The sequence below is a fragment of the Egretta garzetta genome, unplaced genomic scaffold (assembly GCF_000687185.1).
Source record: "Egretta garzetta isolate BGI_Z169 unplaced genomic scaffold, ASM68718v1 scaffold202, whole genome shotgun sequence".
NCBI classification, from domain to species: domain Eukaryota; kingdom Metazoa; phylum Chordata; class Aves; order Pelecaniformes; family Ardeidae; genus Egretta; species Egretta garzetta.
The window spans coordinates 1,188,757-1,205,251 of NW_009258891.1; the positions used below are offsets into that span (position 1 = coordinate 1,188,757).

General features: G+C 48.6%; 1 protein-coding gene across 1 annotated transcript in view; it reads right to left on the reverse strand.

Annotated features, from left to right (window-relative positions):
* The window catches only part of LGR6 (leucine rich repeat containing G protein-coupled receptor 6), a 149,221-nt gene that overhangs the window by 44,785 nt on the left and 87,941 nt on the right, over positions 1-16,495 (reverse strand). The window contains exon 5 of the mRNA XM_009634098.1: positions 1,725-1,940. Coding sequence (XP_009632393.1) covers positions 1,725-1,940 — 216 coding nt within the window. The remainder of the gene's footprint in view (positions 1-1,724; positions 1,941-16,495) is intronic.

A 16,495-nucleotide genomic window follows, 5' to 3' on the forward strand; every position in this document is an offset into this window, starting at 1 on the left:
CTGGCTTTGGGGGCGTGTGCTTCTCGGCTTGGTGGGTGATGCCGAGGCAGGGAAGCATCCCTGGTAGGGGCACGGGGAGAGCTCTGGGTGACTTTCCACTGGCTGCGCGCTGACAAGGGTATGCATGGAACCACAGGAGAGATTTATGGGGCCGGTTCTGCCAAACACTTGTGATCCCACAAAAATTCAGCATCGTGTCCCACAGCGCCTGGCAGGATCACGCATGTGTTCCCTTCCAATTGTCTGTGGTGGGACATTATTCCCTCCCTTGTGACCTAACGGTCAATGACTCTTATTTCTTGGGCTTGCCTGCTTAATTAAAGAGTTGCTTCTCACCCAAAGTATGGGATAAGCCAGAATGAAAGCAGCATGCTTTTGAGACTGAAATAAAAACCCAAATGTCAGCTCACCCTCCGTGCTAGCTATTAAAGCTGAATGAAGTGGTTGCATTACGATGGTCATGGGATGCCTCGTAGAATGAGCACTATTGTGGGTGAAAACTACTTATTTGACATTTCTCAAGTTGCTTTTAGCATTTCTGCTAAATAAGCCTTTATGCTTTGTCTAAACAGCTGAAGTTGATGCTTAGTAAAACTCTGGACTGTGCTTTGTCCAAGCACTTTCAGTGCTAAATGGCTTCAGTAAACACTTTAAATTTTGAAAGCGAAATAATTGCTAAACTTTCACTAAGGCACCACATGCTGAGATTACTTAACATCCTGGTGTCAATACGCATTACCAAACTAAAAGGTAGCATTTCATGTAGGTACAGGAGCTCTCAATTGGCAATCACACCTGAACTTGCTAATCAACACCAGAAAAGTAATGACTGCTAATTTGCACATGTAAACTTCCTTTTAAAAGCCAGATAATACAGAAGCCTCCGTTGATTGAGCGGATGTGCCTCCTGATGCAGCTGCCAAAGACATGGGTTTGCTTTCTGATTTCAGGCCGCAGAGCGTTTGAGTCTCACTGCCCATGGAGTAGGTGTTTCCCTCCTGGGCCAGGTACCCTCTGAGAGCAGCCCCGCTCTCGGTGTTGCTCTGAACGCTGTCAGCAGAATGTTCGTAACGCAAACAGGACAACGCCACGCACCGTGGGGTTGTGGTCACCGCAAAGAATAGCTGATCTGCATGTATGGCAGTCATGCAAATAAGCACGCGCAGGCTTGGACAAGGTGTTGAGGTGAGACCTTTTGGTCAAAATCATATTTGGTCAAAAAGTTTTCTCGGCATGTTTTCCAAGAAAAACCAAATGCTTTTTGACCTGACCACAGGTTGTTGTGATTTTTTTTTCATGTTGATAGAAATTCTTGTAGTTTTAACACAGGGATTGCAGGGGGAAATAGAAATGAGGAGCTTTTTGTCGCTTGAATCTTTAGGGAAAAAAAATCTGCTGTTTGTTTTCGGATACTGATTTTTTTAAATGCAAAGAATTTTTTTAATGATATTGGGGAGCTTTTTGGCTTTTCAGTGAAATGTGGGGAAAATATGAAAAAAATGGGAAGAGGCAATTTTAGCATTTCATATCAAATGGTGGGGATTCCTTGACTCTCATCAACAACGCCTCTTCCTGCCACCCCTGCAGCAGAAAGCTGCTCCTGGGCAGCGACCACCAGGCCTTCCCATGGGAGGAGGACCCTGTTTGCCAGGCACGATCAGCACCTTGTCCCAGCTGGAGGACACCGCAGCTGCGAGGGAGTTTACAAGCGGAGGAAGGCTTACAGCACCACGAGGCTGCTGAGGTTCTGGAAGGCATAATCAGGAATGTGCCAGATCTGGTTGAGAGCCAGGGTCATGGCTTGCAGCGCTGGCAGGTGGTTGAGAGCTTGGACAGGGATCTCCGTCAGGGCGTTATCGTCCAGCCACAGGTGACGCAAGGAGAGCAGCCCCTCAAAGCTCTTCTCGGGCACCACAGAGATAAGGTTTGCATCCAGGCGTCTGAGTGGGAAAGAAACAGGGTGGGGATAAATGAGAGATGGATCTAGCATTGCTTTACGTGCCCACAGTGTTATGCAAAGGGAGTTTTGATGCCAAGGCGGATGGATTGATGGCCAGGGAGATTGGATTAGGCTGTAAATAGTGATTAGCATAAGGAGGTCTCAGTGCAAGGCTCCTGCCTGTGCTTGGAGGTCTTTGATCACTGCCGAGGATGATCCCTTCTTGATGGCCATTTAGTGCTGCCAAGTGATGGTACCTTCTTAAACAAGGTGGTTGGGCTAAGTACTTTCACATGGGCCCACCAGATGGACACTGGCCAGCTGTGGCTTGCGGGCACCCCCCTTAAAACTGAGCATCAAAGCTGCATCCCCTGGGTCTGGGCTTGCCGTGGATCTGCCCGAACTGATCTGCAGAGGCACGGCCCTATTTGGGGTTGGGGTACCCCCCAGCCCACTCAGACCCACTGCTGTGGGATGTGCAGGACAACCAAACCATGTGGCCAAAGCCCCATTCCAGAGGAAAAGGATTTATCTGGAAATGCAAAATATGCAGCAGCCCTGCTTTCGGTCCTGCGTTTGATCCGACAGCCAGAGCTACCTGCAAAAGCACCGCAAACGAGTCAGACTCTATGTCATGGTGCAGGAATTAAGCCTGTGCTCTCTGTATCACACATGTTCAGGCCTTTCTTTCCCCTTGATTTGCCAGTTGCTTTTTTTTTTATCAACATGGAAACCTTAAGGCAGTTGAATTTGAGGTTTAATTTGGTGAGAAACTTTAATTTTTAAGTCTTGTTTTTGTTCCAAAATAGAATGAGAAGCCAAAAAATATTAAGCTTATTATTAAAAAAAAAAAGTTAAAAAACTAGGTTTGGGAATCATCTCTCTTCAAGATCTCTTATTTCAACAATGGTGAGCAGGATGCAATGTGTTATCTGTAGATTTCAAAATCAAAATATAAGAGGAAAACACTTCACATTTGGATGAAATACCAGGAACCAATTATACCAAGGAGAAAGAAAATTCCAATTTCAATCCACGGCCAACAGGGCTTATTTTATTTTTCCAAGCTATCAAAAGGAAAGATCTCTGAATTCAAATTGCAAAGAGAAAGCACTTTGTCTCTTATCAAAGCATACAAGGAAGAAGTTAACAGGACTGTCATGGCCCAGCCCTCAAACCAACGATCCTCCATAAAGGAATGTGGTATAGAAATTAGTATTTTAATGTTTTTAATGTAATTTAAATGTAAATTAATGTTTTTGATGGAAGTTGGACGCTGGAGCAGACCCCCAGACACTGTTCCCCCCAGACATTTGTCCAAAGAGCACTGATAACATTTCCTAGTTCACCAATCACTTCCCAGCGCCCTGCAATAAACTTCCAGCCTGCAAGAGGAGACCAAACGCCCCATCATGTGCACAGAGCCATGGTCTCTGCAGTGGGGTAGGGGTGGCGTTTCCTGGGTGAAATTCTCAGGTCATCCTGGGAAACAGACCCTTTCCTACACCACAGCGAGAAACGTTTCCTGCACTGCCTGGTCTGACCTGGATGGACAAAGCTGGAGATTTATACCTGGTTGAGAAGTGCAGTCCGACCTTCCTGAGATCTCCCTTGGACAACTGTCCTTTAAATGCAGCGTACAAGTCTTGATACAACGTCACCTCGAACTGAAATGATACCCCAAGGTGGATTTCATTGCTCCCATTTTGCCCCATTAATGTGTTTTTCCAAATTGCAATGCACTTGCATTGCTGCAAAGCGGCATTTGCTGGAGCAAGGCTTGTTCAGCTGAGGGTTTGTCAACCCGCTCTGTTGATTGCTCTGTGGATGACAGAAGCACATCGCACCCAAAGCTCCGCTCAGTTGCCGCAGGATTTGCATCTTTGCTCAGAAGGCTGACACAGGACAGCGCATATTTTCCTTTCAAAGGGGGTGGGCATGCTGCAGGTTCTGCCTCAATTTACCTCCCATTTCCAAGACTATGAAACAATCAGAGCACAGCATCACTCACCTACCCGAGAAGATAAATACGAAGAATAAAGGGGAGAAAAGCAAACCCTGGAGCAGCTCCGGGTAAGATTAAAGACTCCATTTGAAAATGTTCATCAAAATGTTTTGGGACAAACAAGAACTTTTTGACTAAAATTAAAACTTGTGTGGGAAATGTTAATCTTTGCTTAATTTTTCCATTCCTTCTTCAGCATAAGAATTCTGTTAGTTTTTGGCATCATAATCTGTTTTTTTTCAAAAAAAAGCACTGCTTCCTTTTCTCAGAGACATTCTTTCATCCAAATTCCCTATATGTTTACTGAAAATTGTTTTAAAGGGAATGCTCTGTTTCAAGTTTAATTAATTAAAGAACAGACAATGAAAATATCCGCTGAGAATAGTTATCATTTTTCAAAACCAAATTAAGCTTTCAGAAAAGGAGAAGCTAAAACAGAGCCAAGGGCTGGTACACCAGGCTGGCTGTCCAAGGCCGGGATGGCTCATGGCAAGGCAGTGCAGTGGCTCCATGACTGTCTAGCTTGATGTCCCACTTTGGTCATGAACTCCTGGGCGAAGCCACAGATGTGAGCCACAAGGGAGCTTGGCTTCAGCGTGGCGGTGCCCCAGGTCTTGGGGAACCATTAATGTTGATGGATTTGCTCCATGGCTATTTAGCATATGCTCAGGAAAGGCACGATTTACATCCACGGTCCATAGGTATGAGGGAAGGGCCAGTGAGATAGCATGGGTCCTTGGTGGATTTTTCTGAGGTACTCAAACACCTTCCTGTCTTTGCAGATCCCTATGATTGGTACAGGGGCAATAATTAAGATTCATCTAAGGAGTTTGTTAGCGCTCCTGGATAGCCACTAGCTTTGGACACACTCTGCAGTTCCAAGCCAGGCTCTGCTCCATTGTCTCCACACCAGGCCCTTAATGCAAGGTCACATCTGCAAGACTCAAATGAACCCCAAATCTTCTGTCTCCTCAGCTTTGTGGGGGCTGCCTGGTGGCAACATGGTGTGTTGTGGTGAGTGTGGCCACTGTCTGTGAGGCACTATCCGGAGAGCAGCATGCTAGGGGGGTATGGGTGAGCTCCAGCCATGTAACTGCTGCCTTAATCTGCTCCAGGGTGTGAAAATCAGACCCCAGCCAGATTCCTTGGTGAGTGAAAGGGAGACTTTCTGCTGGTTGCGATGGGCTGGGCAAGGGCCTGAGCAACCTTAGAAAGAGCAGCCTGCTCGGACCACAGCACTGCGAGATGCATCTATCTGGATCTAGTGAAGTTACAGTTAGGAACAGGGAAGTGTCCGGGTGAAAGCATTGCACACGCAGCATGATGGGCAGGATTCGTTGTGTGCCTTTGTGGCATCCACAGGGGAACATGGACTAAGTGATGGCTGCATTCCTGGCACCAAAAGGTCTCCAGGTTGTTTAATTGCTCTTCGGGGAGTTGCTGGCTCTTTCTGGAACAGAGGTGCATTCTTTCTAATAAAAACTGTGCATGTGGGGATTGCTAATTGCTATGGCTTTCAGACAGCTCTCCACTCTCTTCTGGAAGGAGAAAAGCTGAAGTTCTTGGCACAGAGTTGTTAGTAATTATATCAATTATACTAAACAAAAACCAACCCAACAGTTCTCTCCTTTCTTCAGTGTGTGACTCTGGCTCCGTAAGTGTTTTGTGTTATGATTTATACCTAAGATAATTGGGCCGATTAGTGGGTAAATGGGACAGCGCAGGCTGGGGCTGGCTCCTCACCTTCCACAGAGATGTTTTAATCTTTATTTCACCAAATCACTCAGTTGGTTTTCCTTGCAAGCATTAACCCGTTTGTTGCTTACAGAGGAAGATGCCTCCACAGAGCTGCTGGATGGCTTAGAAGCATGGCTTCATCTCAACCCCGCCGTCAAGCAGCACTGAAGGTCTGGAGAGCAGATGAGACACACAGTAGTCTCCAGATGTCTGCACGGACACGATTTCCAAGTGACTTCACGGGCTCAAGCAAGGCACTGTAGAGCATCATCCTGTCCATTGCAGGCAAAAGGAGCTGGTTTTAAGTGGGGCATATGAAAATCACCAGCTGCTTGAAAGCCTCGGCTTCTGGCTTTAGATCTGCATCTACTGCTGATAGTTATGGGGCATTTATATGACTTCAACATGGCACAGCCAAAAGTGCCTGGAATGACCTCAGATTTTACTCCATTTTATGTTTTAGGGACTACAGGGATGGGGACAGAGGGAGCTGCCTGGGAAGAAGCCCCTTGGCTTTTGGTCTGAGGCGTTGCCTATGTCACCTGTGTTCCCTGAGCATGCCTGTGGTGAGCCATGGTGAGAGGAGCAGGAGGTCAGCATGGAATGCAGGCAGGTTTGAGCCCCAATGGCTGGTGCCTTCACTGCCGCGGTGCCCAGTGGCAGCTCTGGGGAGGCACAGGAGCCTGCGCAGGGTGGGAAGGGGAAGCCCTTCCTTGGGCAGGACAGTGTCATGTCAGTGCCTTCCTGTGGGTGCAGGGTTAAGAGCCCAGCATCCCTTTGAAAAGTCACTTAATTGCTTTGAACATTGTCTGTATTTGATAAAGGCTTGAGGAGGAATTGCCTGCCTTCTTGCCAGGAACAGTCCGGAGATGATGCTGGGATCAAAAGCATTCCTAGGAGGAACCAAGCAGGTAGGGAAGGCTGTTTTGAATGAGAAAAGGTCAAAAGTGGGAGATCCAGAGTGCAGAAGACAAGCCAGTGCAGTCAGCACAACCATTCAGGAGGTCCAGGCGGTGGTGGGGCTATGTGCAGTTGCCAGTGCAGTGAGCATGTCATAAGTTTTATATTAATTCTGGCAGGTCAAGCTATAATCTGAGGTCTTTGGTTTCCTGTGCCACAGACCCAGCAGTTTCTAAGAATTGACTTGTTCCAAGACCTCCTTTCCAGAGCATTTCAGAGGATGCACAAGTGCATTTCCCAGGTGTCTGTGAGCACGTGCATCTCGCAGCCTGTAACATGACTGGCAGAAGCGTGCAGCAGTGGGTAACCAACACCAGTCTCTGTTCTCTGACAGATGTGGTGCAAATCTCAGGCTATGGCTGGCAGAAGCAACTTTGCCCATATCTTTCCAGTTCCTTCTGCCTGTGGAGCATTTACAGGGGGGGAGCTGCAGCCTGGAAGCCAATAACAAAGCACAACTCCACGCTGTCAGGAACTACCCTGACTTTTGCCGCTGTCCTCCCTTCCCTGCACACAGCAGAGCCAGACAGCAGGTCGTCTGGGTGCCTTACAGACGCTGTGATGTTCCTCCGCTGCCCACAGCCCAGTCACAACAGGACGCTGGGACCTCAAACTCCCATCCATCCTCCCAGCATTTTTTTTTGCAATATATTAGGCTATTATTTCCCTTGATAAAGTTGGAGAAAACTTGCCACCAAAGATCGTAGGCAACATTGGGTGGTACTGGGCTGGGCTGTTCTCCCTCCAAGCAGGGGAGCTCCTCTGCATCTTGATTATCTGTCAGCAGCAGAATACGGGAGATAAAGGAAGGATGGTCTGGAGAGAGCTGCGACCCTCGAAGGAGCGAGGACTGATCTGGCAGCAGTGAGAGGAAGAGCTGGGTGCCCACCCCTCCCCGAGACCACCCCTTTCTCAGGGAGCGAGGTGCTTGCTGTCTTCCCCGGCCCCAGCGTGAATGTGTGTCGGCTGCACAGAGCTGATCTCACCAGAAATGTCTAATTGGTGCCTTCAGGCAATCATGTCTCTCTTCCTGTCTGAGTTTATCTTGAAAGGCTCGATTGAGTTACCTCCTATCCCATAATAGGATCTAAGTTCCTTGTAGTAACATAAGAAGGAGATGATGTCACTGCAGCTAAATTTCTCCGATAACTTACTAATGACTGGGGCCAACACCTCGGCTCCTTTCTCAGGCAAAACTCCCAGACACACTGAGTCAGTACCTGGCTTGTGAGCTGCGGGGGAGCTCGCTGTGCAAGGAGCTGAGGGCGCAGCACGCGGGGACGGCTCCGGAGCCCTGCAAAACACCCTGCTGGAAGGCGCTCTGTCCCCCTCTGCCACGCTTCCCTGCAAGCCAGCTCCACGTGTGCTGCTCTTTCTGCCAGGCACCGCACCCGGCGGGGCCCAGACACACAGAGGCAGGAGGTCCTGGGACCCTGAGCCTGCCCAGGTAACCCAGGTGAGGAGCAAGGGCTTCTTCCATCAACTGATACCAAATGGAATAGGAGAAAAGCAGCTGGGGACTGCAGTGCTAACCTGGAAGGTGGGAAACTGGGTGGGTTCGATTTCTGATCTGCCCATCATGTCTTTGTGGTCACAATGTACTGCAGATGCAGTGGGAGAATGGACCTGTTGGAGCGGGTCCAGAGGAGGACACAGAAATGATCAGAGGGTGGAACACCTCTCCTGTGAGGAAAGGCTGAGAGAATTGGCGTAGTTCAGCCTGGGAGACCTTATTGCAGCCTTTCAATACTTAAAGGAGGCTTATAAGAAAGATGGGGACAGATTTTTTAGTAGGGTCTGTAGCGATAGGACAAGTGCTGATCGTTTTAAACTAAAAGAGGGGAGATTCAGACCAGATATAACGAAGAAGTTCTTTACAATGAGGGTGGTGAAACACAGGAATGGCTTGCCCAGGGAGGTGGTGGAGGCCCCATCCCTGGAAACATTCAAGGCCAGGTTGGACAGGACTCTGAGCAACCTGATGTGGTTGTAGATGTCCCTGCTCATTGCAGGGGGGGTTGGGCTAGATGACCTCTGAAGGTCCCTTCCAACCCAAACCATTTTATGATTCTATGATTCTATGAATGACACAGTATTGAATAGGTAAAACATTGCCTTGTAGGCCTCCTTCAACACCTGGGATCTCTGCTGCTGCCACAGAAGAGCTCACAGCCCTCAAGCAAGACTCACAAGAGTTCCCTAGCTCCATTTCCAGACTAAAAACTCTTGTGAAAATCATCCCAGGCAGTGAATGAAGGTTCCAGACACAGAATGTTCCCAACTGGCTGTGCAACAGGACCTGGCGGAAAAGTTTGCAGGGCTCTGTTTGGACTGCAATGAGTCCTCGCTCCTGACCTAATGGGACACGCACCTCTGGGAAGCCCTCCTCGAGGGATGCTCAGGAAATGAAATCAGAGCAATACCTAGACTCCACACAGAGTGCCTTTGGTACAGACAAGAGGGCTTTGTTATCCCCAGTTGCAGACACCTCCAAAACCCCTCAGGTCAGAACCGTGCAAGAAGGATTGCCAAAATCTCTGTGCAGCTTTAGAAAGTGCTGACAGGAGGGCAGCTGCGCTCCACCACTGCCCCAGCTCCCCGACCAGCCCTCTCCTGGGTGCCTGGCATTGCTCCCCTTGCCCATGGTGCCAGGCACAGGGATGTGGAGCAGGCACAGAAAGCAGCCAGAGGCTAAGCAGAGTGGCTTAAAGGTCCACCAAGCCGTGTGGCTCCTGCATGTTTGCTGGGAAACATGGTGTTAGGCACACAAGCTAGCTGGAAAAGAGAAGGGAGACCGGCTCCTGGGGACAGAAGGAACAGGACACACTGCTCTCTGGGGGGAGGGGCTCTGAGCAGGTTGGGGTGCCCCAAGAGATCCCCTGGGGCAAGAACGTACTGCGACATAAGAGCCAGCTCACACCTTGAATGCTGGACCAGGGCCAGAACCAGATGCATCACAGGGTCCCTGTCTGGCACTGGGGACCTGCAGGGGTGTCACAGCTGGGCCCATGTCTGCCTTGCTCCATCCACTCTCTACTCAGGCACTGACATGGAGATAGGGCTCCCGATGTCCAATCTCTCATTTTGACCCAGTCAATTGTTGCTAGACTGGTGGTTGTTTTGTGCTGATGTGCCCGAACCCCGGCGTGTCTGAATGCCTCCTTGTGCTGGGTGAGCACCCATAGGAACCCCCCTGACCTTCCAGTGCAGCCAGATTTGTTTTAGAAAGGAAATAACCCTCACTCTTATAGCTCATGGACTATACTGGGGAGAAGCATTGGCCTTTGCTGAGAACCTTGAGCCTTAATGGTCACGCATGTGGTGCATCACTTCTCACTGAACACATGCAGCCTGCAGCTGGCCAGATGTTGTCCTGGAGAGGAGTCCACAACAGCTCTTCATCTCATCAGGAACTGAGGACCCCTGGGCTTGGCCCCTCCATAAGTTACCAGGGTGTTTTGTACAGCATGGCAGCCATGAGCCCCCCTGAGCTGACACAGGGGTCTGTGGGGCTGTGCCCTGGCCCGGCCGAGGGGATCCTCCATGGGCCAGACACAGTAGGTTTTGAGCCACACCGCAGCTGCAGGGCACTGGAAAGCTTTTCTGCTCTTTCTGGCAGCTGGGGCTGCTTTGGACACTGGGTCACAAAACAGAGCAGAGTCTGCTTGGCTGGGGTTTGGAGCTTGCTGTCCAGCGCTGCTGCTCTGCTGCGGGGTCTGTGTGACCCTGGACAAGTTGCTTGGCTTTTCTTTGCCTCCTCCTTCCCCTGTATGAAGGGAACAGCAGCTTTGCCCTGCACTGCGAGGGGCTGTGAAGGGAGCTGCCTCCCTTCAAGGATGGTTAGCATGGCAGATGGCTGTTAGGAGGCAGATTGCTTGGACCATCTATAGCCTGGGCTAGCAGGGACTTCACAGATCGCTGGGCTCCTACTGCCAGACATACCGCGTCTGATAAGGCCTGTCATGCACAGGGCTGGCTCCTGCTGCTCCTAAAATTTTGTTTATGTATATCACATCACTTGGCCAAATATTAACTCGGTGTTTATCCTACCAACACCGCTAGTGATTCCTACGCCTTACGTTGCCAGGTGAGGCAGTTCTGTATTTCTCATTGCTGAGTCTCACTAGATTGACCGTGCTCTCATCTACCTTGTTGTGGGGGAAACTTCTTGAAGCCCACAGGGTTGTGAAAGAGGCAGAGAGTTAAAGATGAGAGCAGCCTAAGCGCCATGGCTGCGTCTTGCACAGAGGACTAAATGCTGCATAGATGGGTACCAGTTCAAATATGTTGTTCATTTGTTGCTCGCCTTCCTATCTCCAGTTTACCTGAAGCTTCTCTGTGGTTCATCAAGAGTGCTTACACATCCAACGCATGTAACATCTGGGACCCATCTTCCTTTTGCACTGACACATCTACTATGTAACATCTGGGACCCATCTTCCCCTCTGTGTGGCTGTATCTACTGTACGTAACATCTGGGAGCCATTGTCCATCTTCTCTATCGAGTCGCCACTGGGGAAATGCAGCATGCCCTGGGTACGTGTGTGTATAAGCGCGTGAGTTAAGGTTCATGAGTCCCCATAATAAAGGTCAATGGAAAACACATTGGAACTTAATATATGACCCATATGCAAGAGTGTGTGTGCGGACCGTGGATGTGAGCTGTGATTATTATTTCTTCAGTGTCTACAATGTTCTAGGCACTTGGGAGGGCAGTCAAGAGAGCAAGTGCCTCTTCCTGAAAGCTGTTACAGCCTGAGATGGGACCTGACAGTGCATGAGGGGGGTATGAAGATAGAATTACATTTCTGTGTTTGTCAGAGCCTCTTTTGAGGGACATTTGCTTATTGAAAGGTGGGCACTACAGTCATTGCAGTGTGGACAGAGGAAGGTAGGAACAACATAGATGATAGACAAGCGACCACCAGTTTCAGCTTTGTGTGAATGATCTCCTGAATTTTAACCCAAATGGAGCTCCTGCTTGCCACAGTGGATTGTTAGCAGTCAATATAGAAAAGTTTGGTGACTTTCAGGAGGTGACTACAGTACCTGATGGGCATAGCCATGTAGGTATAACCTCTGCCAAGCTGCTAGAAAAACACAACTCAAGCCACCCAACCTGTGCTGTGGTGAATCCTGGAGGTGCTGGGGCACACCAAGGGTGTCACTCATGATCAACCCCTTCCAAGCAGTGCCAACCACAAGATCAGTGAATGGGAAAATTAGAAGGTGAAGTCTCAAGAGAGGAATTGACTCAGGGGATCATCATGAACATGACGGCCCAGCTCAAGTTCATTGTGAGCTGAAGAGCCTACTCTCTACACATTCTAGGAAAGCATTTCAAAAGCTGTAAAGACCTGAAACTTCTGATTTTTACGCACAGTGTACACAGGTAAGGCATCCGATGCGGTCAGGGGTAGAGTTTCTATATCCACTGACACCATTCTTGGAAGGAGATAGCAATTTATGTGATCACCTGTTTTTCTGTATTATTTGCCAGTTCTGCCCCACAATAAAATAAGTCAGAGTGACTGAAGTTTGCTAAGCTTTTAGCTGTTAGTCTGCTAAACAAGATGACACTCTCATCTGCCTGGGAGGTGAACCCAGGGATCCTTCACAGCATGGGCACTCACAGGCATGAGCCATATGGACATTTCCCTTACACAAACTTCACAACATCTCATTGCTCAAAGCCAGGATGAAGGACAAATGGAGGCAGGGATTTATTGGGTCACTGCTAAAGAGAACTGTTCCTTGAGGATGATATGTTCAACAGCTTGTGTGTGGTCTCTAAAACTTCCTCTCAAAAAAAAAGCTGTCGAGGTCACTGTAGTGGGATAACCACATTGCATTTCATGCTTTTGTGCTCCTAAGCAGAAAAGGCTCTAATCTGACCAGCTGAGTTCCTCCCACTGACAGGAAAAAAATGTCTGTGATGCACCCAGTGCCCATGTTTGAAGACTTTCTCATTTCTGACTTGCCCCCAGAACAGGGTTCTGGGCTATCTTGTCTAGACTCTGTTCTTGCCTAGAAAGGTTGGGCCAGATGATCCTCGAGGTCCCTTCCAACCTGGGATTCTATGTTTCTATGAATGGTTACAAATTCAAATCCTTCAAGCTCTGGAGTGCAGAGAAATTTGTCTCTCGTTAATGGGTAGGCTGATCCTTGCACTTGTATTTTTGGGCAAGACGATCTCCTCTGATAGCTTTCTCTGAGGGCTACACAAGTGTGTGCAGGGTCCTGTGCATGGCGCCACGGGGGAGGAGAGATGCTCAGCCCTGCTTTGGTACCCATGCTCTGATGTGTTTTAGCTTGGTGATCTGTTTCTGCCAGATAAACGTGGGGGGTGGGGAGAGGGGCATTTTTTTGCTCTCCAGGGATAGGAAAAACACATCTCACCCAACCTTATTCACACGGAACTTGAAACCAATTATAGGGTCTTTCCGTAGCCAGAAGAGAAAACCAGAGTCCTCCAGAAAGTGATTCATCCCCCCCAGACAGGGCTCTGAGATAACAGGGATGATTCACCCTCTGGAGATGCTGATCATTTTCCACTGCTGACTAGCTGAGATGAGTAATACCTAGACGGCCTCGGTCAGAGGAGACAAATCCACCTGGTCTGCCCGAGGGAGACGTGGGCACAACAGAAGCTTTCCTGAAGGGAAGGTTGCATAGCAAGGCCGTGGAGGATGACTCAGAAGAATTCGATTACCTCCCTGGTAATCTTAGGATCTCCCACCATGAGGGAAGGACCTAGCACTGCAGTCGTAGCAGAGGCATGAAGAGACCTCCTGCTCCCAGCCACTTGACATCCCAACTACAAACCTGGCCCAGGCTGCTCTTCTTTAACCCCAAACACCAGCGTGGCTGATCCTGCTGCTGTTCTTTGAGGGCTGCAAAGGGGAGGCAGTGAAGCTGCTTGTTGGGCCCTACCAAGAACACAGCGTCCAAGCCACAGTTTTTGCCCCCATAAAAGAAGGTGATGCATTTTCTGTCAAGCCAATGGCGTTTGAAATCTTATTATTGCTCATCATTGCAGTAAAAGTGCTAGTGTTCTAAGGTACTGGGGAATATTCCATAAACAACATGGGGAGACAAACTGAATGGCAGAAAAAGCTGCTGGAATCAGAAATAAGGTCCAGCCACACACTTTGCTTCCCAGCCTGGGATACTCTTGAACCCAGACCAGACATTTGGATCAGGTCAGTGTAAGCAGAGGAACAACTTCAAAATCTGAATCTTGAACGGGATTTGTATTTTAATGCAGCTTTTTCTCCTCAAACCTGGTCTGATACTGCCAAGCATTTGCTGCCAGTCCTGGTGACAAGCACAGATCTGCAGTGGCAGCTCAGGCTGATCACGATTGGGTGAAATGGAGAAAAGAATGAGCGAGCAGCAGGCTGGGTGGCAGCCCGTGGTACACAGAACCAGAGAAATCATTTCTCCTCAAAGTCCATGCCAAAAAGCAGTAACTCCTCTGAATTTGGCTTATCGTTCCTGAACCAAATTAAGAGATGTGCCCATAGAGGAGACCCCCAGTGCCTTCCAGGGACATTAGCCCACCTAAAGCCAAAGAAAGAAAGCACAGCTGTAACATTCCCTCGCTGTCTGTGCACTGGCTCAACCACACAAGCCACAGGGAACACCTTGCTGTTTTCAGGTGAATCTCAGATTGTACCCACTACACCTGGGAGGAAGGGTCACGGCACGTGGAAGGAGATAGGCTCCTGTTTCCATACAGCTGGAGAGGAATACTAACAGCAGCCAAACTTCAGCAAGGACTCACCATGACTACATCACCATGGCTTCAGCAAGGACTGACCACACCATGGCTACATCGCCACAGGAAAGCCGACCGCAGCACATCCAGATGTACATGCCTGACTGTGGGGTTCACTTGGATGTGGTGGACATCTGCTCTTGGCCCCTCCTAGACTTTTTCCTTTGTAGAAATACCATTAAACACTTAAGATGCCAAAATGGTCACCAGACTTCTGAAAACAAGAATGGGGACAAAACTCCGCAAGGTTTTGAGCAGCAAGTTTCCTCTAGAGTGGAAGGGACTTCTTTAGCACGCTGCTTCCACTGTGACTCCTATTCTGGGCTCCCTCTCCTGCCGTGGGCATGCTTTCTGCTGCAAAGTGGTCTGTAACAGGTGAAATTTGAGGTCTTGTGCTCTTGGCAGCAATAATCACCAAGGAGGTACTTGCAGTTGCCTTGTTTCAGTCTATCTTCAGGTTCACCGTTAAGAACCCTCACCACTCTTCCCTGATCTCTTTTTTATTGTGAGCCAGAAAGATCCTGTAGCCCGTAAATCTCGTTACAGGACTGAGGTGGTCTTGCCACAAGACAGCTTCTATGCCAACAGATTGTAAGTCACTGATGTGTTATGCTGACTCTATAGATTCCTGTTTTTCCCATAGCTTTTATCCTCTAAACACCTAATGGAAACAACACCTTTCTTAAACCTTACTGCATCACATGTGATTTATAGAGAAGAATATTGCTGTTAACAGCAAACTGTCAAATCTCAAATAGATCAAAGAAGTGAAACGAGGAATAAATTGACTGAGCTCTTCAGGCCATGATGATTCCAAAGTAATTTTTTTCTTCCTTCTGTCATAAGAATTTGTATGCTTGTGAGAATCTGATTGAGTGGGAAGAGCTTCCCTACTTTGTCTACATCAAAGTCCACATGTTCTCAAATTGCTATAAGTCATTCTTTGCATTTTAATCTCTGACCATATGTATGAAAATAATTATCTGCCTTGAGGGACAGGGGATGAAGTAGTCTTTATTGCATTTCCATAAGACTCCAAAAGGCTCCTGCTAAAGACATCAGAGAAGTGAACCAATGGGCTGGAGAAAATGGATTATTTTAGTTAGGGGTAAACTTAACCTGTATGCATGGAGTGTACATCAGGCTGGCTTAGCACTAAGAGGTTATGAGCGGAGTAAAGCTGTGGTTAAATCAGAATACAATGGAAAATGATTTTTGTAGAAAACATGAACATGCTTGTGATGTTTTTAAGAACAATGTATATGGCACAGTTTGTCCTCCAGGTTGCATCCCATCAGCTTATGGAGGCGTCAAATCCTTCTGCAGGAGGAATGGAAAGAGGACAGAGGCTGCTGTGATATAAGCACCTGAAATGGGAAGGTGGTGACAGCAGGACCAGTGCTTATGGGACTGGAGTCCTCCTGAGGGAGGCTGTGGCTGACTTCAGCTGGGAACAACAGATTTGTGGCAGAGTGGCAAGTGAATCCTGAAAATACTTCAGAGGGATGCAGTGAACAAAGACTGTGCGGGAGAAAGGAGAACTAAAATGAGATGAGGACAGCATCCCCAGGAATGGGCCTTATTGCCGTGTTGCCCACCAGCTGTATGTGGTTGCAGCAGTGATGACTAACTGTGTCCTGGGGGCATTAGCCACCAGGTAGCAGGAAATGGTTCACTCCAGGTAACTGACACATGCTGACACGGAGGGGAAGTCTCTTGCTTATCTACAGTGGCTTCCCTGACGTGCTGCATGAAGGAGGAGTCACCAAGAGACAGAAGAGAAATGGAGATACGGTCACAGAGGGCCCCTTTGCTTTAGTGTGCATGCCATCATGCCCAACAGCAGGCAAATCAATCCTGTTGGGATACAGGGCTAACAAGCTGCCTGCAAGGGCTAAGCCAGTGCTTCTGAACATTATGGAGTGTCTTATCTGGGAGACAAGAGAAAACTCAAAGTGCGCTGTGGAAAGGAGGCAAGAATCATAGAATCATAGAATCACAGAATGGTTTGGGTTGCAAAAGCCCTTTAAGCTCCCCCAGCCCAACCGTTCCCCTACCCCTGCCATCCCATCCC